We start from the raw sequence: 22,074 nt of genomic DNA on the forward strand, positions 1-22,074 counted from the left end.
TAAAACTAATCGAACCAAAGTTTTAGACAAAACTGGACAGCCAACACTGAACACATACCAAAAAGGAAGCTGTCCCGTGGTGACTGCACACCAATGATAGGATCTTTTGATGCTCCCAAAAACTCAAGAGGAGTATTTTTCTTTCTGGAAGAAAGCTGCTCACTCCCCCAGTCTAAAGATTCTAAAGAGAAGATTCTAAAGAAATACTTTTTCAACAACTAAAGGCAAATGGTTTTAGCCTGAGAGAAAAGCCTCCTACATGAACAAAAATGAATTTGCTGCAGAATTTACTCCACACAACTCTTATTTACTCATTTGTTCTGAAACCTGCAGTTCTATTTATAGGTAGAAGATCTCCCTTTGAGAGAGGGAGTTAGGAGAATCTTATCAAGTAGAGAGAGAGCACTGACAGCATTAAAGTAGGATGCTGCTAAGGGTCTTTGCTAACTATGGTGCATTGTGCAAATTAACTAAAGCAAGAAGCTTTGGGCCCCTTACCAAGGTCAGTCTCCTAATAAGAGCGTGAGCCTATCCTGAGAAACTGGTAGAAACTGGTCCTGAGGATGGACAAGAACCAAGGAGCAATTGAGTCTGCGCAAAGACAAGAAAGAGGTCAACTAGTGGTGACAAGGAAGAGTCATCAACCTTCATCCCCATGACCCCCAAAGACCACCACCACGAGACACTGCATAAGTGCAGATGGGAGGAGTTTATGGAAACAACTCCTTGGAACTAATTTTAATACAAAGCAGGGACAGGTTATGAATATGTATAGGCATATTGTGAAACTTCATGCATATGTAACTCGTTACTGCATATAACCAAGGCAAGTTGCTGCGTCAGGTGCACATGACTTTGGCGGGACTACCCCCTGTGCTGCCCAGCGCTGAATAAACATAGCTACTGTACAATCTTACTGATTGTGGGGTCTATTTTCCGCAAGTCACCTTTATCCCTCCTCTTCTGCCTTTACTGCTTTTATGGTACTTCAAAGACACATCAAAGAATGGGATAGCTGGCAGCCACAAACTGTGCTATTACTGTCACAGCCCTTCTGTGTGATTCTGTTAGAATTGCTGTTGTGTTCCAGGAGAGAGCATAGATGGGAGGGAGGAACTCTAGCAGGTTGTTGACAGACCAAGTGAAATTTTATCTATGACAAACATTATTTCTGTATCATTCAGTCTTTTGGCTGAAACCAACCCATTAATGATGTGGGTTTTATCTCCTTTATCTTCCTTCTACTTGGGGCAACGATAGGAGCCACGTTCCCTTGTGTCTTAGCAGGGTGAGTCTGGGGGAAGTTCTGAAAGGAAGCTCCATCATCCAGAAGAAATATTACACCTGGCTCCCAGCCGTTTACATTACTTTTAAAGTGTAACAATTTGGAATGTTTGGGGTTAGAAACGGAAATCCCAAGTGTGGAATTAACTTGGTAGTGACACTGTGCGTGCTCCTTCAGCCCAGGAAGAGCGTTTCGAGCGAGCAGGGCCGCGCTGTGCCCAAGCTGAGGCGCCGCCCGGCCCCCAGCGGCCAGGCCCGGGCTCGGCCGCTGAGGGCTGCGGGGCCGGGCCGGGGCCTGGCGGTGCCGGGGCGGCGCAGCGCGGCGGGGCTGACGTCAGGCAGGGCCGGCCGGGAGCGGCGGTGGCGGCAGCAGCAGGAGGTGAGGCGGCGGGGGCCGCTCCGGGCGGCTGCTGGGTGTGGGGGGGGTCCTGCAGCCCCCAGCGGCGGCTCGGGGCGCTGCTGCCCCGCGGGGAGCGGGCCGAGGCGGGCGGCGCTGAGGGGTGAAGGGGTTCGGGGCCGAGATGCGCGGCTCTCGGCAGGGAGAAACCGGGAGAAAACGGCCCGCGCGGAGCCGGAAAGTTCCAGAAGTGGACAAGTCGCTTTGCTTTAAAGCCAGGAGCTGTAGGGCGGCTTCTGAGCGCTCTGCCGGGCCTGGGGCTTTGGGAGCGGTAACAGCGAGGCAGGGAGCGGCTGTGGGTGCTGCCCGGTGCCTGGCTGTGCCCTGAGGGTTGTGTGGCCAAACACCTCCGTCTGCGTGCATCCAGGCCTGCTGCTACCTCGATGGCGTTAATCCAAAGCGCTCCGGCAGCCACAAGTCTCAGGGAGCGCTCGGTTTGTTCTGGAGTTCACTTTTGCCATCAGCTGCCCAGGTTTGAGAAGAAGTTGGCCGAAGCGAGCCGTGGGATGCTCCACGCGATGTGCCGTGCAGGGAAGGCAAGCTGCGCTGCCACGGAGCGGGAGAGAATAAACAGCCCCACGCCTTCCCCGTGTTTACCCTTGTGTTCAGCTTAGGGCGTTCCTGCTTTTAGATTTCAGTCACCAAGGAACTTCTGAGGTTTGTGACAAAAGGAACTGATTTAGCAGTATTTCAGTACCACTTTCTGTGCTGAGCTGGCTTAACAAGCAAACACGGCACAGTTGCAGCTGATCTTGCCAGGTGGTCTTCTAGCTCTGGAAATACTCTTTTAAACATAATGTGGGTCGAACGTGAATGCTGTGTTGGATTTAAGTGAGTGCTTGTGCTTAAAAAAGGACCAGAGAAGAATATCTAATTGTTTTTACACCTCCTACGTGAGTGCTGACAGATTGTTCTGTGTGAGTCATTGCTCGCTATCCAGAGCAGGAGTTTTAAGCTCTGTGTTGGGAGAACGTCGTTCTTGCCTCTGAGATGGCACGCAAGTGCTGTACAGCTGCTGAAGCCTCTTGCTGTTGTATCCCCAGCTGGCTGTGGCATTCTGTACTGCGAGACTTTGATTGTGAGGCATCCAGTAATCACAGGCAAAACTCGATCTGTCCACAGAGAGGGGTTTTTTCTTCATTTCATCCCCTTCATGTGTCTAAGTTAAATCTAATTATGCTGTTGTGTAACAGACTACTAGGTTACTAGGTTTAAAGGCAGCTACAAACACTCAGTGGCCTACTCTCATGCTTGCAGCAGAACAGGAGGTCATGCAAGTTCTTCATTGGCTCTTTCCTATGATTCTATGGTGTTTTAATAGTGTTATCCCTAGTTGGAAGGGACCCACCAGGATCAACGAGTCCAACTCCTGGCTCCACACAGGTCTACCCAAAAATTCAGACCATATGAGTGAGAGCACAGTCCAAACACTTCTTAAACTTTGACAGGCTTGGTGCTGTGACTGTGTCCCTAGGAAGCCTGTTCCAGTCCATGACCACCCTCTCAGTGAGGTACCTCTTCCTGATGTCCAGCCTGAACCTCCCCTATCACAGCTTGACACCATTCCCTTGGGTGCTATCGCTGGTCACTAAAGGGAATAGATTGGCACCTGCTCCTCCACTCCTTCTTGTGAGGAAGCTGTAGACCATGATGAGGTCTCCCCTCCCTCTGTAGCCCAGTGACAACAGGATGCTTGTACCTCAAAGCAGGACCTGGTTGGTGACCAGGATTAAAATAGGATAGGAGTTTCATGCTCTCTTTCCTTGAGCTGTCAGCTAAATATTTGTTTTCCCAGCAAGCAAATACAAAAGCCTTCTAAAGTTTGTCTTGGAGTTTAAACTTCATCTGCGCATGGTTCTTACTTGTCACACCCAAGCCTGTGCTGGATGTGGCGTTCTTTCAGTATGAAGTCCTGATAGCTATAATCTTTAGTTGTATGCTACAATATTTGCCCAGTAAGGGCAACTGTGAAATGGACACAGTACAAGTAATACACAATAGATTGCATATATACATCTATCAGAGAATAAGCAGATGCTTACTAACATTATATTTATGAAAAGATAACAAAACTCTCTTTCCTTCCTCCTTTCTCCTCCACTTTCAGCCATTCCTTTTCTGGTAGGACATACATCATAAAATCAGCTTTCTCCTTCCTGTTTAAACAGTGTCAGCTTTTGTTTAGGTGAAACTTCCAGTCAGTGAATAAAAAAAAAAAAAAAGGAAAAGGAAGTTCAGAAAAAAGGAGGGAGAAAAGGATGGAGGAAGTGAGTTTGCTTGGTCACTTGACACTGCAGAGTAAAGGGAGAGCAGGTCAAGGGAACAATTTTGAAAGCAACTGGTGATGGTGAGTCAGGCAGCAGTCACCAGTCTGACTCTTCTCCAAGTCGCAACAGCTGTAATCGTAAACTTGTGCATTTCCAGTTAAACTTAAGAGTGGCCTCTGATAGTCTCACTGGATTGCTACAGTCACACATTTGTTCCACTTGATGAGTCCTAGAATACTAGTTAGGTCTTGGTAAATATCTTCAGTAGAGATCTACCTTCTCTGTCTGCAATACTAGTGGAGTAAACCATGATATTCTAACATGACATGCCTCTTTCTCAGGTATTGTGAAATACTGACTGCTCACCCCCATCTTCCTCTTCTGTCCACTGGATAAAGTAACAATGGCATTTGTGAAGAGTGGCTGGCTGTTCCGGCAAAGTAAGTCATGGGCCTCTTACCTCCTCTTCTCCCCCCTCTGACTAATTTCTTAAAAACAGTCGCTAGGTCTGTGGGTTTGTTTGTTTGTCTTTCTTAAACTATAGGACACTCCACTAAGTGGCCTGCCATAACAGCATATCCATGTGCCCTTTTGGGTATACTAGTAGGAAACTATATACTACATCAGAGGTATCTGATTGGCCTTCAGCTTCAGATGCTGCTCTGTAATTAATGCTAGATAAGTGGATGCTTGGAAACTTTACCTGACACCTTACATTCATGTCTTCAATTAGTCATGCCCTCTGCTTGTTCTTGCAGCAAATTAGAACTAAAGCACCAAGTCATAGCCCTTAAAATATACTCTGTTGTGACAGAGTAGTAGATAAAATATGGAAAACAATTTTGTAATGTTCTAAAACAGGGATACAGGGATGTTGTAGGACAGGATTTTGCCTGGAGCCTAAGAGTGCCTTTGTCCACTGGGGCAGCTGGGAAGGATATCTTTATTTTTATTAAATCTAGGACACAAATACTCTCTAGTATGTGCCCTCAAAAGTGACTATCTTATTTTAAAGGTACTATTTTACGGCGCTGGAAGAAGAACTGGTTTGACCTATGGTCTGATGGCCGTTTAATATTCTATGATGATCAGAATCGTCATGATATAGAAGATAAAATCCACATGCGAATCCATTGCATCAACCTCAGAGTGGGGAATGAATGTCGAGGTAAGAGTGAAATCTTCAGGATTTGAGATTCTTTTCAGCTTCAGTGCCTGCAGTTATAGTACCACTTGATCAGAAGTAAACATGCCCATGAAGTGTGAAGCCTTGCTGTCAAAGAAAAAAACAACCACAAGAACTCCCCAGCTATGAAATTCCCTTGTAGATGTCCATGGCATGGTGTCACCATGAGTGTTTGCTACTTCCTTCTATGACTGTGGAACAGGATACGAACAGGATATTTGCAGAAGACTTTTGTGTCTAATCATAGAGTGCTACTGGTGAAGTTATGGTGCTGCCTGGAGGGAGAGGCAGGACTCAAAATGGGAAACCTCAGCAGATTTTTTCTTTAAGCATTACTAAGTTCACTTCTAGCATTTGTTAGTACTCCACTTGATGCTGCATCACTGAAGGACACAAGTGTTGGAGAGCGTTTACTGCTGGGTACAGATTGGTTCTGCTATAAGACACTTGCATTTATTAAGATCAATCTTCAGAGCTAATTACCTTCAGAACATATTCTAAAGAGTGAGAGCAGTTTATTTCTTTCTGTCAGTTGTTCTGATGTCACGGAAAGCAGCTATAACAGGCCATAATATATTTTGTCCAGAGTTTTGCATAAACTATCTCCATTCTTGTAAATGAGATCATGAAATTCTGGTTACTTCCAGATACTTCCTGACTCTTTTTTTTCCTGACTCAGATTTCCAGCCTCCAGAGGGGAAGCAGAGGGACTGTTTACTGCAGATTGTTTGTCGTGATGGAAAGACGGTCAACCTCTGTGCAGAAAGCGCAGATGACTGCCTGTAAGTTGGTCAAAGAGTATTGGTGTTGCTGCCTCTTCCTCCTTTATCTTTTCTTCTCTCTCCCCTTAGATATTATCCTTCCTTCAGACTTTTAGAGACATGTTTTAAGAAAATTTTCAAGCAGGCTTTCAGTTATATAAAAAAAACAGCTCTCCTGTAAGTTGCCTAACTCATGTAGGTGTAGTTCTTGCAAACTAACTGCAAGTCACTGGAAACACTGATGGATAAGGAGGAGTAAATGCATCTCATTAATACGGTTAATGCAAAACATGCTGAACAGATTTTTTTTTCCCCTCTCCCCTTCTTAAAGTAGTACATGACCCTGCATGGTCCAAGGACCTCCCAGTCACTGAAATGAAGAACACTCCAATATTGTGAACTCTCAGCTGAGCTTAGCTATGTGTAGTTGGATAACATCTATCACCAGTGTTTGCCAAGTATGCACCGTGCATCATGCATGCTCCCAGCCATATAGCATGGGAGAATCTGTGTGAAGTCTGTGTACCTTCTGTTCAAACTGTCGTAGTGTCTAGGCCTACACCCTCTAGTCAGGACAGAAGCAGTTGTTCAGGCAGGAGAAAAATTTCTATTCCTTATTCTGAGTGTGCCTGCAGTGAAGGTCTTCAAATACATTCTTTCGCATGATCCTTTTCTTGTTCCTTCTCACTCCATCTCAGCTTTGCAAAGGAAATAATTATTTTTCAGTCTTGGTGTAACACTTTGATGCATGCATTTTAGTGCACCATTAGGCTTTCACCCATGGATTATCTTAAACTCTGCTCCTGCAGTACCTGTAGTTGCCAACCTTGTTTTTTTTATAGTCTTAAAGTGGCATAATTTTTTCAGTGTTCCACTAAATAACATTTTTTCACAGGGCATGGAAAATTGCTCTTCAGGATGCCAGAACACATACAGTAAGTGTACTACCTAGACTTCATAATGATAGAGAAGAAGCTTGTCAGTGATATCTGTGGTCCATCAGCTGGCCTTTGATGTTCCATCCTTCTCTGCTAGAGAAGAACAGGGTCATGAGCATGATGTAAGGTTTGTGGGTGGGGAGAAGCATGATCTTCTGGATTACCAGCACACGTCAACGTTGTAGCCAAAGCCAGGCAAATATGTTCTGGGTAAAAGTGAATGATTTCAGAAAGTGATTTCTCTGGATGGATGTGAATGTTTAGGAAATTGGTCTCTAAAGAAAACAGGCACTGAGGCTGCATGTGAACCAGCAAAAATGCATTTTCCACTCCTACTATCTGTTGCCTACCAACTGCTAAAGGAAGCTTACTACAAGTATGAGACACTTTTGACCTAAACAAGAAATTGGTCTTTTAATGTAAGATCCACTACATGGTGGGATGACTCTTGGCAGAGAGCAAGAGGTGCTTGGAAGGGAGTACAGATACACCAAGAAGGATTATACAACTTTTTCAGCCTCTAAGCCACTAAGATCATCATTGTAGACTTCTCATGTTAGGGATAAGAATACAAGGCTATTGTAACAAATCTTAATCGTCTTTAGGGAGCTCCTTGAAGATTCAGGTAAGCGGTCACCTTTGCCTCATGACTGCCGTCAAAAAGGGCCAAAATTACCGCTGGCATTTGAAAGGAAAATCCCGTAATTATTGCTCTAGGGTACCAGGAAGCAGTTAGCTTAGTTATGAAGATGTTTTTTATCTGTAAACTGAGGATGAATACTAGAACAACTTCTAAAACTGAAATGATGAGAAGAGGGAGTGAGTCTATGTGCTTCCATGCACACATACGGTTAAGAAATACGGTAAGAAGTTGTTCAGCTCCTTCCTGCGGTTGATCAGGATTTGTGATCTCCCAGGTCTGCTCTCCAAGTAGTTTCTCATTGCAGAGCTTTATAAGGCACTCTGCTTTCTTAACATGCAGCACATCTAAATGTTATTCTTGGGGTCATTAAGCTTTAATCCTCTTGCTACTCTAGTTGTCTGGCTGTAGGGAAAGGTGTTAACTGCTATCTTCCCGTGGTATTTAGGGCTATGTGGGATCTGACGTGATGTATGATGAGACAGCCATCTCCTCAGCCCCTCCTCCCTATACAGCTTATGCTACACCATCACCTGAGGTAAGAGTTGCAGTCAGGAAGCACTAAAATAATGGAGTAGCAGAAACAGCCATCCTTTAGGCACCCAAACTGTACTGCCAAAATGCTGTGTTTCACAGTCAGATCCTGCTTTAAGGTTTGTACAAATGGATGGTGGGAATGAGGCACTAGCAAAATATTATCACTCCTATTTGAGATGGATTTCCAGTGAAAGGGGTCAGACAGATGTGGCTGGGAGATACATAAAGGGATGGATGCACAGTGAACTTAGAAAATTAAGCTACCTAGAGACAGGGAAGTTATTTGGTTAATCTGGAAAAATCTTGGCTATGCAGCCTCTAGTATAAGGCGGTGTGCCCACACTTTCAAATTGTGTAAGCACTGGAAGGATATAAAATCAGGGGTTTTAAAAATAGGATTTAATGACTGGAGCTGTCATTTGTACCACATGAAGACTTTGCTCTATACAGGATGTCATAGCAATAAATCAGCTCTAGCTCCTGGATGCACAGTTGTTCTGCATTGGAAAAGGAACAGAATGGGGGCTGTACCAATACACACTGCTGGGTGTTCTGACAAAGGTGCAGTTTGGGGGATTATTTCTTGTTGCACTGCTCTGCTGCAGCCATTGTTAAGAAATAGATGTGGTACTGGGAGCTATATTAGCTCTGGGCTAGCACTGGGCTTTCTTTTTCAGAAAACAAAATTGCTTTCAAAATATAAGGCTTGAATCATGAATCCAATGTTTACTTGCTGTGTGCTAGGGGAAAGCTGTTTGGAGATTTTTTGGGACCAGCTGTTGCCTACCTGACACTTCTGAGCTCTCCAGAGAGCTGTTATTGGCATGCAGGCAGAGAGGAGGAAGCTAGGGGTGAGAAGTGAGTACTGCTTAGTAGCATTTATTTTTTTCCAAGAAGCTGTTCTGAATCCTTTCCAGGGAGTAGTCTAGATCAGTACATACTGGGTATTTTAGAGAACCCTGAACTGCATTAGGAACAAGGGAGAATTGAACAATACACACCAATGGATGTATGACAAAGAATACTCTTGTAATAAACATTTTGGATATTTTTTATTTCACCAGGTTTATGGCTACAGTCAGTACAATGGCGCATATCCTGCTACAGGTCCTCAAGTCTTCTATGCCTCCAATGGACAAGCCTATGCTGTTCCCTACCAGTACCCGTACCAAGGTAATCAGCATCAACCATATCCCCCACATTCACCAAGAAGCTTCATCCCCTTAACATTAGAGAAGACCAAGTAATTGGCACATGAGGCTGGGTTCAGATGTAACATTTTCAATTTCCTTTACCACCTGCCACTTCTGCACAACAGAGTGATGGAAAGAAACCTAACTTGTAACTGGTACCAGAGTGCCCTCACCCTTCCACAGCAAATTGAGCACAATGGAGTTTAAGTGATTTAACCTTATGTGACCCCAGTGTATTTAAATTACTTTAGTAATTTATACTAAGTTATACTAAATAAAAGAAATCTTTTCAAAGCACACGCAACTCTAACTACAATAGTCAGCACATTTTCTAAGGAAAGATAGGAGAGTTAGAAGAAAATTAGCTCAGTACTCTGTACTGGGCATAGATGGAAATTGCGATTCATTTGATGCTCTTAACTGTAGTTTAATTTTTACCAATGCTGATATCTAGCTATTACCCCAGAATTAAATGAAGATATTCCAAAGGTAAATCTACTCCCAAAGCATGGTATTAACTTGTTCCTTTTCTGCATGCTGGAATTGCAGTAAGAGGGTACATTCAGCCTTGTGAAGTCTTCTGTTACTGTTTAGGTTTGTGTAGCTTTCAGTCTCCGTAAAAGAGAAAGAGACTACAATTTTAGGGTGTGCTTTTAGCTAAATAACCTTAATTTAGGATTAACTTTGCATAGAGAACCCCAGTCCTACAGAATCAGGGGCTTAGGGTAACATGGGTAATATAAATCAGATGATATAAACACTCATTTAGTAAATTACGATTGGCTCCTCAAACAAGAATCTATTCTTTTCCACTTTTTTTTTTTAACCATTTGACGTTTGTTAGGTTATTTCCTTTGCCTTCTCCACTTTTTTTTTTTTTGTGACAAGGGATGTGTACCAGCCAAGAGCTCTTAACGTTTTTCCTCCTGTAAGTTAGAGGAGTGCTAAGATACAGGTCATGTACAAACATACAGAGGAAAGAGTTCTGTTGGTTCTCAGCAACTAAAAAGCACCAGCTTGGTGAAAGTCTGAAGAACCATTTGTAACTACCAGTGTGCCTTGGAAATCAAGTCACAGAAGTCTGTCTGATAAAAATACAGCCAGAAACAGTAACTCCTAAACAGTTCGAAAGGTTGGTGTGTTAAGGTACTAGTTATGGTTTGGGGATAGCAACCAAGCCTTGGTGTTTCCCTTCACTAGAGTTACTGCAACTAAATCTTACAGGGTCAAGTTCAGTCCTATCAACTAAAACTAACTTAACCCCTGTATCTTCAGCTTCCTTGCTTGCTTCATTCTCTGAACTGAGATAATCCTTCTCATGAGGTTCCCAGTGCTATCAGCTCCAGTTTCTGAGTGCCTAGCCATGATTGTTGAGTCAGTGAGATGCTTTACCATTTGAGTTAGATTACTTCAGTATGTTTCAAAAACCACTACAGTATCTTTGAAAATACTGAATCTTCCTGAAATGTCTGAAAAAGAAAGCAATACTGTTATATTTGATTTGCAGATAGGAGCTAAGTCATAAAACTTATGGCAGGCAGAATTTAAACAACTTTGTTGCAGAGCAGGGGTCAATGGGTAATTTCTTGAGTCTTAGGTTAACCCCTTACTACTGGGTCAATCTTCATGAAAGATGTGGCAGCCGTCACCATACAAGGGACCACTGTAGAAGGCTGAATTGAAGTATTAAGGAGCAATTATAGAGTAAATATATATATATTTTTTTAATCGGTGAACAACTGACTTAAAAGCTAATTTTTTTTTTTTGAAACTTTACTATTTGCCTTAACTCCAAGTTTGAATAAATTTTTAGATCTATTCCCAGCATAAAAAACCCACCATCTGTTTGATGGAATGATACAAGTAATTCATAGGCTTTGCTAAAATAAATGCAGGACAATGTTCAATTTTACTTTTGTTATGAACTTTTCTGTAAGATTTGACTTCTTATGAGGCTAGGAATGCTGCTAGTCTTCTGTAACATTTTTTTTTTTGATTATGGGGGCTGAATCCAAAGCAGAGATGTATTCTACCTTTGTAGCTGACATCATCATAGCGTTCAACAGAAGGAATGGTCACATTTTGAAGTCCCAATGCATGACATTATGATCTACATTTCTTTTGCCTTCTTCCTAACAATCTCTTACTACCTAGGACCTTACGGCCAGCCCCCTGCAAACCATGTCATTATTCGAGAGCGGTACCGTGACAGCGATGGAGACCTTGCACTCAGCATGCTTGCTGGAGCAGCGACTGGAATGGCTCTGGGATCATTATTCTGGGTCTTCTAGACTACCCATTCCTAATCTTTGTAGTTCCAAAAACCTTTGTGTGCAATAATCTATTGGCAATGTTGTTTACTGTTCAACTTTTAAAATGCAATAGTTATTTTTCAGTAGCAGCATCTTAATAACTGATTCTTAACTGTCCAAAGGAGAGTTTAAAGGCACTATTTAGTTAAGCAGTTAGAGAAGATGTGTTGAACTCTGTTCTGGTGTAGTTGGATCTGTAGTGATAAGGATCAATATGAGCACCAACGTAACACACTAGCAGTCAGTAGCTTAATGAACAGACTTAACATAAACATTGTAGAAGGATATTTTTGGGGGGTCTAAAATTCAGGCCAAATAGAAGGCTTATAGGAGCCCTGAATCAGCATGTTTATACATTACTGGTTTCTGAACATTTCCCACACAAGCATACAGCTCAGCTCCAAGTCCTTGGCATTAGGCAATCTGCCATGCTTAAGGACTTTCTGCTTTTAAACTTGCCTGCAGATGGTAGTGTGTTTTCTTAAATGGAGTCCTATACTTGTCTTTGACACCATCTAGGCAAAGTTGTCTGAAAACATACAAAGCAAACTGCTAAGAAGCAGTGGCAGTCCTCAGTTTTTATTCTCCCAGAAATATGAATGACCAGTGGCAAGGAAGACCAGTATGTGGTGTTCCAGCTCACTCTTTATCCTGAATCACTCCCCTCTGTTCAAATGGAAGCAATGGATCTTTAGTTTTGCAAGTTGTTCTCCTTGTCTGGAGCAGTCAGTCTCATCAGACGCTGTAACCACCACACTGAGGAAGAAGCCATTGCCTGATACCTCTGCTCATGATGACATTGCTGTCTCTGCAGGAGGAGAGCTAACTTGAACAACCCTTGCCTTGTCAGCCCTGCCATTTTTCCCTCTGCATGCAGTAATAGTCAAGAGAGAAGAGACACAAACAGCACAAGTGCAGACAGGCACTTTGGTATCAGCTGCCTTGCCACAACTGGGATAGCATCTGCTTCTCCTCAGCCTCCAAGGCTTCCTGAACCAGGTTCATGATTTGCAACTAGGTTTGAGCACAGCTGAGACTGGGTTTGTTCTATGCACAGTACCCCTCACCATAACAGGTTTCTTCTTTGCTTCCATGACCTAAGGAAAACACTCCAAGGAACCTACGTGGCTGTTTATGGTTTTGCAGCTGGTTCCATACACAATGTGCTCCTGCAGGCTGCTGTGCTATGAACTGAAACCCAGAGTGCAACCATCGTGTGTTGTAGTGTTTCATTATCCTGCTGTAATCCATGCTGAGCTGTGCTTGGCAGAGGAAGGAAAGCTGAGAAGAAATGCACCTTTCTTAATGAAGTAAAAAGAGGCAGGGTACCCAAGTTGAATTCTGTATAGTAAGAGGACTTATTTTTATACTTTCACTTTCATCTTCCTGTAATCATACTGTTGTAATGTTAAGGCTTTCTTCTTTTTATGCTTTCATTCAGAAGTAAATTTATTTCCTCAAAGTTCAGAGGGTTTCAAGTATGTCAGAAAAGATGAAAGTAGATGAGAATTTGCATCTGTATAAACACAGGTGAAGCTGACATTTTTCATTTCATGCTAATACTGTTTTGGCTGTATCCTATGTATTTAAGCAATGGAGGTCTTAGACAAGTTTTGATAACAGGCAAGGGAAATGCTAAGTTTTCCTGACTCTTAGGACCAACACCAATTAACTGAAATCATCAGAAGAAAAAACGTATGTTGTCTTGGTTGCATTACTAAGAGCAGGCCTAATCCAGGGATTGTAAACTTTCAAGAAGCTTTGGCTTGGAGCCATATATCAATGTCCATGCATGTCCCTTCAAAGATTAATAAAAGCTGCATATGTTCTGCCAATGATGTGTAGTAAGAAGGCTTTACTTGTTGTAAACATCTTTTTAAAAAACATCTTTTTTGAAAAAAAGTGAACCAGGTGTCCCTCCCATAGTCTTACATCTGAAAACAGCCATTAGCTTCTCCTAGTTACAGGTGGGGGACTAAGGAGGACTCCCTCTTTCAGAGGGAGGGTACGGGCTTATGAACTAGGGAGGAGGTTGGTGGGCAGTGTTTTTGCACAGAGCAACTGCACTGACTCCTGGCATGTTTCTGGTGCTGAAGAACATTGAGCTGTGTCTAGACAGAGCTACCCTAAATGTCACACAACATGGGCTTCACTTTGTTCTTCAGTGAAGATTCAGTAGGTGATGGAACCAGCTAAGCAAATTGAGCAAAGGAAAAGATTCCTAATTCTTCCTCAAATGTGTTTGTCTTTTCCTCCTCATGATATAGCTTTGATAGATATATCCTGAAGAGTAGCATTTAGCAATTTTTCCCCTTCTCCTAAATCCTTCATGTTCTTGCACTATCATAAATGCTGCTTTTCATATGCACACGTTCTCAATAATTAATAGTAAAATATTCTTAGCAATAAAATTCATATTTAAGTACAACTCTTTTGTATTTATGCTTTTTTTTAATAGTTACTAGTTAGGTAGTCTGTCGATGACAATATTTTTTTCAAACACAGTCTGCTTACAGGATATTTTCATTGTAAACAGTGCCATGATTAGTTCTGTGCACCTTCAGTCTTTCCTAAGCTGTTACAAGGGTCAGCAAAGTGGGAGTGCAACAGACTGGGAAAACCCTGGCTGTTGAAGTTAAGAGCTCACAGGCTGGCATACCTCAGTTGTCAGTTACCATTTAATAAATATGATGTCATGTCTGTGAAATCTGCAAAGTAACTGCACTAACACCACTATATCGAGATAATTAAGGCCTATTTTTTCTTTAATGAAGTCTTTAACTCAAAAATGCTTAATCTTGGGTCTATGCAATGCTGATCAGGATTTACTATTTGCTGCAGTGTTATCAAATCAACAGATTTGTTCAGTTTTATTGAAATAAGCAGCTTGGAGCACAGATGTTGCTCTGAGCAAACTGCTACTGGTTGCTCTATTGGTGTTTCCTGTTTATAAATTGCTTCAGTAGAGTTGGGCACAATCAAGAAGTTTGCACAAATACAATGAATGACCACAACCAACTCCACTACCTAAAGGCAGACTATCTTACGTATGTGTTATGGTTTAACCCAGCCAGCAGCTCAGCACCACACAGCCATTCACTCACCCTCCCCCCTCCCTCTCTGGGATGGGGGAGAGAAACAAGAAAATGAAGCCTGTGGGTTGAGATAGAGACAGTTTATGAAGACAGGAAAATAGTGATAATAGTACTACTACTAGTAACGTATACAAACAAATGATGCACAATGCAATTGCTCACCACCCACTGACTGATGCCCAGCCTAACCCCAAGCAGCCAGCCCCCTAACCCTGGCTAGCCACCTCTATATATTGTTCAGCATGACCCCATATGGTGTGGAATATCCCTTTGGCCAGTTGGGGTCAGCTGTCCCGTCTGTCCCCTCCCAGATCCTGCTGCACCCCCAGCCTGCCCACTGGCAGGAAAGAGCAAGAAGCTAAGAAGTCCTTAGCTTGGTGTAAGCACTGCTCTGCAACAATTAAATATCAGCATGTTATCAGCACTCTTCTCATCCTAATCCAAAACATAGCACCCTACCAGCTACTAGGAGGAAAATTAACTAACTGAAACCAGGACAATTTGCCAGGAATTAAACTCATATTTGTCAGAAGGACCATAACACATTTTGTGAAGCACTACCCTTCATGCACGTTTTTGTTTGAGAGGCAGCGTTTTTGTAGCCACTAAGCTGGGGGAGGAATGACAACAGAACTGCTGTTTCAGCCAGTCAGGTAACAGAGGAGTTCATGTTGCTCTTCTCCGGAGATTGCTGTGCTTGCTTGCTATTTTATCAGTCACCAGTTCCATGCGATGGATTTACCAGCCAAAGCACACTTGTACACACTTAACCCTGCCCACCAGAGAGCCCACTTTCACTGAAATTTCTGCACAAGAAAAATCAGAGAACTAAGTCTGCTGTGCAAGGCTTAGCAGCTCCATACCTCCTTGCACTGCTGTGCTCTGTAACTACTGTACAGCTTAGAGAATGGGCTTTCCCTCATTGCTTTCCCTTCCACGGCATCTGCTGTCCTGTTTGTGGTCCCTAAATGTGACCAGAGTACTTAACTCAGGTTGTATTCCTAGAAGCACCTTCATTTGTCCCTCTCTCATGTTGCAGTTGTGCTACAACACACTGAAATGAGCACGGAGTATTCCAGAAATAGGTGTTCTTGCCATTTCTGCAATTCTGAAAAAGTTTCTTTCACTATGCTGCTAGCACTTAGTAGATATGAGAGTTTATAGCTATAACTTATAAATGGGCAGGTGGGGGTTCTTACAGGAACAACAAAAAATCAGAAAAAAGTAATATTTGAGTTAAATCAACTCCTGATACAGGGCAGAACAAAAACCTTCATTTCCCTCCTATGTCTCATATTTTTCCATGATATTCCCTTAATTAAGCAGTTGTCTTCAGTGCATGAGGTGCAAGCCATTTGAACGGTTTCACACTGAGTTTATGATCATCTCATTTAGATCCAAAGCCACCTAGTGAGTGTCCTGCCAAAGCTAACTCCGTACAGTGTGGCAGGCAGGCAAAACACTACAAATGGCACTGCAACCCACAAGGCACTACATCTAGGGCCACAGAGCAAGTGTTAACTCTCCAGTATGGCCAGTATTAACCAGATCTCTATCCGAAGTTGCTCATTCTCCATCCTCAATGAAGCAGAGGCAGAAACAACCCCAGAGCTTGATAGGGCTCAGAGTCACCTACCACACAGGTGAGCATGTTCAGTAAAATCAGATATCCCCCACTTCTGCAATTACCTTACAGGGGTTGTGAGTTTGCAAATTATTGGATCCATTTTCTGCCTCTCACTATCTGAACAGCTTTTCTTTATAGTGGGATTTATTTATTTTTTTTACCTATCCCATATGAAAATTCAGGTAGTGGGGTTCCTTCTGCAGCAATTTCCATACTTGAAATTGAATTTTCATTCTTACAGAAAAAGTATTGATTAACACTGTGGGTTTCTTTCTTCTGAACTATCTTAATATTTGTTCCTTTTGTGATACCACCAAACAACTTGTCCACATCTACAATTGGTCTCATTTGCATCATGAACAGTGCTAAGTACTTCTCTTGATACAGAAGCAACTGCATTAGAATGTTACCACAGTTCACAAAACTGCAGTTACAACAATCATTAAAACTGAGAAGGGAAATGGAGAACAACGCTTTACATTAAGTGATACCAGTTACAGAGTGAGTACCTGATGCTAAGAAAAGCGACTTACATGTACATTTAAGTGTTTATAACCAACAGATTGAGCAAGCTCTTGCCATTTGCCTGTCCATTGGGCTCTGTCATTTCAGGAGGTAAGATTTGATCTCCATGAGTGATCTCCTAAGTCAGGAAATGCAAGGTTTTATGTTCAGTTGCTGGTAGGCCTCTTAGAACAACAGCAGAGCACTGAGTTACGGTAAGGACAGCGCTCTGCCTGCAGCGAAGCACTGCCTTTTCAGGGTACTGCAGGAAGGCCGGCATCAACCACTCTTCCTGCTTTGGCATCACCTGCAGAATTGCTGAGGGTGCACTGTGTCTCACCAGCTGTTTTAACAAGAATGCTAAGCAGTAATGGCTGGAATATCATCCCCAGGATATTCCACTCACAATTAGCCTCCAGCTGGACTTTACAGGCTGATCACAACCCTCTGAGCTCAGCAGTTCAGACAGTTTTTAACTCCAATTCCCTGTCCATTTACTAAATCTGTACTTCATCAGTTTGTCTATAAAAACATCACAGAAGGCAAAGTCAAAAGCCTTAATAAGGTCAAGAAAAAAAAAATCCACTGCTTTCCCCCTCACCTACCAAGCCAGTCATCTCACCATAGAAGGCAATCAGGTTGTTTATGCATGATATCCCCTTTGTAAATCCACACTGATTACTCCTGATCACCTTCCTGTTATTAGCATGCTCAGAAATAGTTTCCAGTACTATTTGCTCTGTCATCTTCCCTGGGATCAGGGTCAGGCCAACCAGCCTGTACTCCCTAAACCCTCTTCCTTGCCTTTCTTGGAAGCAGAAGTGGCATTTGATTTCTTCCAGCCCTTGGAAACATTCCCCAGTCGCAGTGACCTTTCAAAGCCAGTAGTCTTGCAGGGACATGAACTAGCTCACTCATGAATGCATCTGTCCAGTTCTTTTAAGTGTACTTCAGCCTGATGCTCCTCCACCACAGATACATCCTCCTTGCTCCAGCAGCTCTGTTCAGCACATCATGGACCATTCTGGTTGTCAGGAATGTTCCCCATAAGGGAGAGAATTTGGGTACAGATCACCCCATTAAATGCTTGTATTCACCCAGTGCACACCAGGACTCATTAACCCTTCATTTGCTTACATTCTGCCTTTTAAACATCTCCATGAAGACAGTCATAAGATCTTCCAAGTACAAGTGTTCCCCCCCCCTTTCTGTAAGAGACAGATACTATCCTGCTATTTCAGTTTTACAGTGCAGTTAAAAAAAGTGAAAGACCAAGTCTTTCAGCTAGCATCTGTGGTGTAAATGCCTGAAGTAACTAGGAAAATAAAACTAACATTCACACTTTTAAGGAAAAGGTACAGCATTGAAGAGGCTTTCAGGGTAGGGCATAACTGCATTATCTGAGCATTCCCTAGGCTCCCAACCTTAGATGCTATCGCGCTGGGGAAACTTGGTGTGCTAGCTCTAAGGAACACCACGGAGCGTAGAGTGGAGTGGAGACACCACGGCTAGGCTCTGTAATCAGGTGGGGCCTCGATTGTTCTTGTGCACAAAGCTGCACTTTTTGCCACCCTAAGCCAAAGACCTGTCATGTTTTGACAAATGCTGTACCCTAGTGTACTTTTTGCTCATTATAATATCATTATAATACCAAAACACACCTCCATCCCAAAAGCTACCCGCCTCCAAGGTGCGACCACCCCTCACTGAGCATGCGCTCTGAATTTCTCGGAGCCTATTACTTTAAACGGAGACGGGAAAACTTTACACCAATCATAACTAAGATATGCTTGACTAGAGCCACTCAAGCTCCACCTAAAAGATAGAAAATAATATAAATTGGCCCAAGAGAGAGGGGATGTTAGGGAAGATACCATCGTCAGGGGAGATACCATCCCAAGGACATACAACATCCTTAGGACCTCCTGACTCCTGGGATCAGTCGACGGGCTGAGCCTCTCTTCCCCCCCCATTGGGACGCCTTTGGGTGAGATCTGAATATTTGCTTATAAATCTCTATAGAGTCTTTGATCCTTTTAACGCGTTTATTTCTAGGCTGCACACCTAGAACCCACACCTAGAACCCACACCTAGAACCCACACCTAGAACCCACACCTAGAACCCACACCTAGAACCCACACCTAGAACCCACACCTAGAACCCACACCTAGAACCCACACCTAGAACCCACACCTAGAACCCACACCTAGAACCCACACCTAGAACCCACACCTAGAACCCACACCTAGAACCCACACCTAGAACCCACACCTAGAACCCACACCTAGAACCCACACCTAGAACCCACACCTAGAACCCACACCTAGAACCCACACCTAGAACCCACACCTAGAACCCACACCTAGAACCCACACCTAGAACCCACACCTAGAACCCACACCTAGAACCCACACCTAGAACCCACACCTAGAACCCACACCTAGAACCCACACCTAGAACCCACACCTAGAACCCACACCTAGAACCCACACCTAGAACCCACACCTAGAACCCACACCTAGAACCCACACCTAGAACCCACACCTAGAACCCACACCTAGAACCCACACCTAGAACCCACACCTAGAACCCACACCTAGAACCCACACCTAGAACCCACACCTAGAACCCACACCTAGAACCCACACCTAGAACCCACACCTAGAACCCACACCTAGAACCCACACCTAGAACCCACACCTAGAACCCACACCTAGAACCCACACCTAGAACCCCTGTAACACCTGTGTATTTCATGCATACTAGCTTGCTTTTGCAGATAGTCACTATCACCGGCAATCCAAAAGAACCTGATTATCTGTTGCTGTAATAAACCATACTTGATTGCATTGTGATAGCTCTCATTAATGCAACTAGGGTGAGGGTGGTTATCCGTGATAGTTCAGTGTTCTGAATCTAACCAGACCCCCAGACGGTTAATGCATTGTTGGTGAATGTCTGAACGGACCCCCAGGTGGTTAATACGTTTTTGGTGAATGTCTGAGCGGACCCCCAGGTGGTTATTACGTTTTTGGTGAATGTCCAAACGGACCCCCAGTTTTGGTGAATGTCCGACTGGTTCAGTACTCTGAATCCAACCGGGCCCGTAACGGTCAATCAGCTACACCCCTTTAACGCGACAGCATCACAGCTGATTGCTAGCTGTAACACCTGAACCTCAAGCCAGGTTGTCACCAGGCTGCTAAAGGGAAGTGGTCTATTTTTGACACACTTCATAGCTGTGTGCTCATTTGCTCACTTTCCTCCCTTTACCCAGTAGTATGGACACCACACACTATATCCCCTCCTTCTGATTACAGCTGTGCTCCTTACACAGGCTGCTCAAGCACAAAAGACAGGCACAGTCCCAGGAACAAGCTGCAAGGCACAGGAGGCCTCTCTGCTACCTCTTACCTAACTTCTCTCCTCCAAGGCCTGTCACAAAAACCCTCCCTTATTCAAATCATCCCTGAAGCCAGGTCTAAACATCCCCTCTCATAAGAGCCAAGCACCTGTGCTCTGCCACCAAGATGAAGAAGCCAGCTAGGCTGATCATGTTGCATCCATGACAATGGCATTGATCAGTGCAGTGGCATTGTAGCCCCTGCCCAGAGAGCCGATGTTATAAAGACTGATCGGGCATAACTAGAGGGTAGGGACTTTAAAATGCTACTTGCTTCATCTTTACCAGCTCAGTGCCACTTTTTCCAGGGCTTGCTCCATTCTAAGGGTGAAACAAGTGATGTGAACAACAATACCCACTCCTCTCAGCCCTACTACAAGACAGATCTCATTTATCCTGCAGTTTTTCGTGACCACTGGGTATAGCACTTTGACATGAAGGTTCTGAATCCTTTTCTCTGAAGATTATTTGAAGCAGAAGGGTGAAAGAAATGGAAGAAACAGAAGCTTACATGCTCTGCTGGTTGCATGCCCAGAGCTGAAATATTCCTGTACATAGGCCAACAAATGTTTGCTATTGTCAGCAAGCTTTCTGACAATTGCTGTGCAACTAGTCAGGAACAGCTTGGTATTCAGGTTTGCTGTCATGAGCATACTAGTTCTTTGTAAGCTGGAGCAGGACTTCAAAACAAAGCAGGAGCCTTGCTCTGCAAGCCTTACTTCAGATATGGCATGGGCTGAGAAAATCCAAGCATCTAAGAATTTCTGGACATGAGTGTGATGCCTACAGATCAGCCCCACTCTCAGGACAGTCTGATTGATCCACACCTGTTCTGGGAGGGCTCTGTCAGATGGAAGAGACAAGATGTTGGCAGAAGACAATTAACATCACAGTGCTCTAGTGCATATATACCCCAGGAAAAGGGGCACCCGGAGCTGCCAAGGGTAGGCAGGGCACATGCATGCAGTGTGCCTGCTGCCATAGTAGAGGTACTCTGCTCAGACCAGTCCTTATGAACACACATTATTTTCACTGCTGCTTTGGCTCCACTAGGCACAGCTTTACCTCCCCCTGCATGAGGAGTGTAACAGTTAGGTCAACCCAGGCATTGGTTTCTGTTTTGAATTTAGCTTGCTTGACTGCCACCTGCATCAACACCATGACCAGCTATCACGGGGGAATCAGTCAGAGCCCTGAACCACAGGCAGTTTTAAGATGCAAAATGTCCCTGAAGGATGGTAAGTCCAAAATCAAAAACAGAAAATAAAGAGCGAAGCAAACAGGAGAGCAAGAACAAAAGGAAACTAGAAAACCAGGCATAAATCCTCAGTGCTCTCAGAAACAAGAGCATCAGAGACAGAGACACTGCCCTGTTGTTAGTCCATCACAATGTGCAGTCAGAAGCGAGTCAGCCTTACAGCTCCTCATTTCATGCAGCTGTGAAAAACTTTCCTGTGCCCTTCTGGGATTTCACCCAGCTTCTCCATGCTGGAAGCAATCTAACAAGTCTTCCACCACCTCTTCTTGTGCTTTCCACACACAGAACTCATTAAAAATTAATGAAAGTACTAGTCTTGCCTGTGGTGGGTGAAGGGAACAGCTGGAGCACATGTGAAATGGCAGGCCTCTTCTGATCCAAAATGCTTGCACTGCAGGAGAGCAACATAAAGTGCAGCATTGGGAGCTTCTATTAAGGAAGACAACCCCTGACTGTGTGAATAACCATGCTTGGTATTTACATGCTTTAGCAATTCTTGCTTATAATAATCCCACCTACAGATGACGTGGTGCAGGAAATGTAGTACTGGTTAAAAACTAGAAGACAAGCATAATTTGAAATTAAAGGAAGATATTTCTCTGCATAATGATGTCATTCTACTTTGAAAGGAAACATGCACATCTCCTGGGTCCTGAGTGAGAGGAAATTTG

General features: G+C 43.7%; 2 protein-coding genes across 3 annotated transcripts in view; one reads left to right on the plus strand and one right to left on the minus strand.

Annotated features, from left to right (window-relative positions):
* The window catches only part of PLEKHB2 (pleckstrin homology domain containing B2), a 367,257-nt gene extending 353,314 nt beyond the window's left edge, over positions 1-13,943 (plus strand). Inside the window, exons 1-8 of one of the 2 annotated variants that reach the window (XM_068692917.1) lie at positions 1,512-1,663; positions 4,290-4,388; positions 4,964-5,116; positions 5,814-5,916; positions 6,791-6,830; positions 7,922-8,011; positions 9,075-9,183; positions 11,358-13,943. In XM_068692917.1, coding sequence (XP_068549018.1) covers positions 4,352-4,388; positions 4,964-5,116; positions 5,814-5,916; positions 6,791-6,830; positions 7,922-8,011; positions 9,075-9,183; positions 11,358-11,494 — 669 coding nt within the window. In that variant the 5' untranslated portion in view covers positions 1,512-1,663; positions 4,290-4,351 and the 3' untranslated portion in view covers positions 11,495-13,943. Of the gene's footprint in view, positions 1-1,511; positions 1,664-4,287; positions 4,389-4,963; positions 5,117-5,813; positions 5,917-6,790; positions 6,831-7,921; positions 8,012-9,074; positions 9,184-11,357 lie in introns of those variants that run through there. The other variant, XM_068692918.1, reaches the window with a different exon arrangement.
* FAM168B (family with sequence similarity 168 member B) overlaps positions 1-22,074 on the minus strand; it is a 67,198-nt gene that overhangs the window by 41,452 nt on the left and 3,672 nt on the right. The window lies entirely within an intron of this gene.

Source organism: Anas acuta, chromosome 9 (genome assembly GCF_963932015.1).
Source record: "Anas acuta chromosome 9, bAnaAcu1.1, whole genome shotgun sequence".
In the NCBI taxonomy this organism is placed as follows: Eukaryota; Metazoa; Chordata; class Aves; order Anseriformes; family Anatidae; genus Anas; species Anas acuta.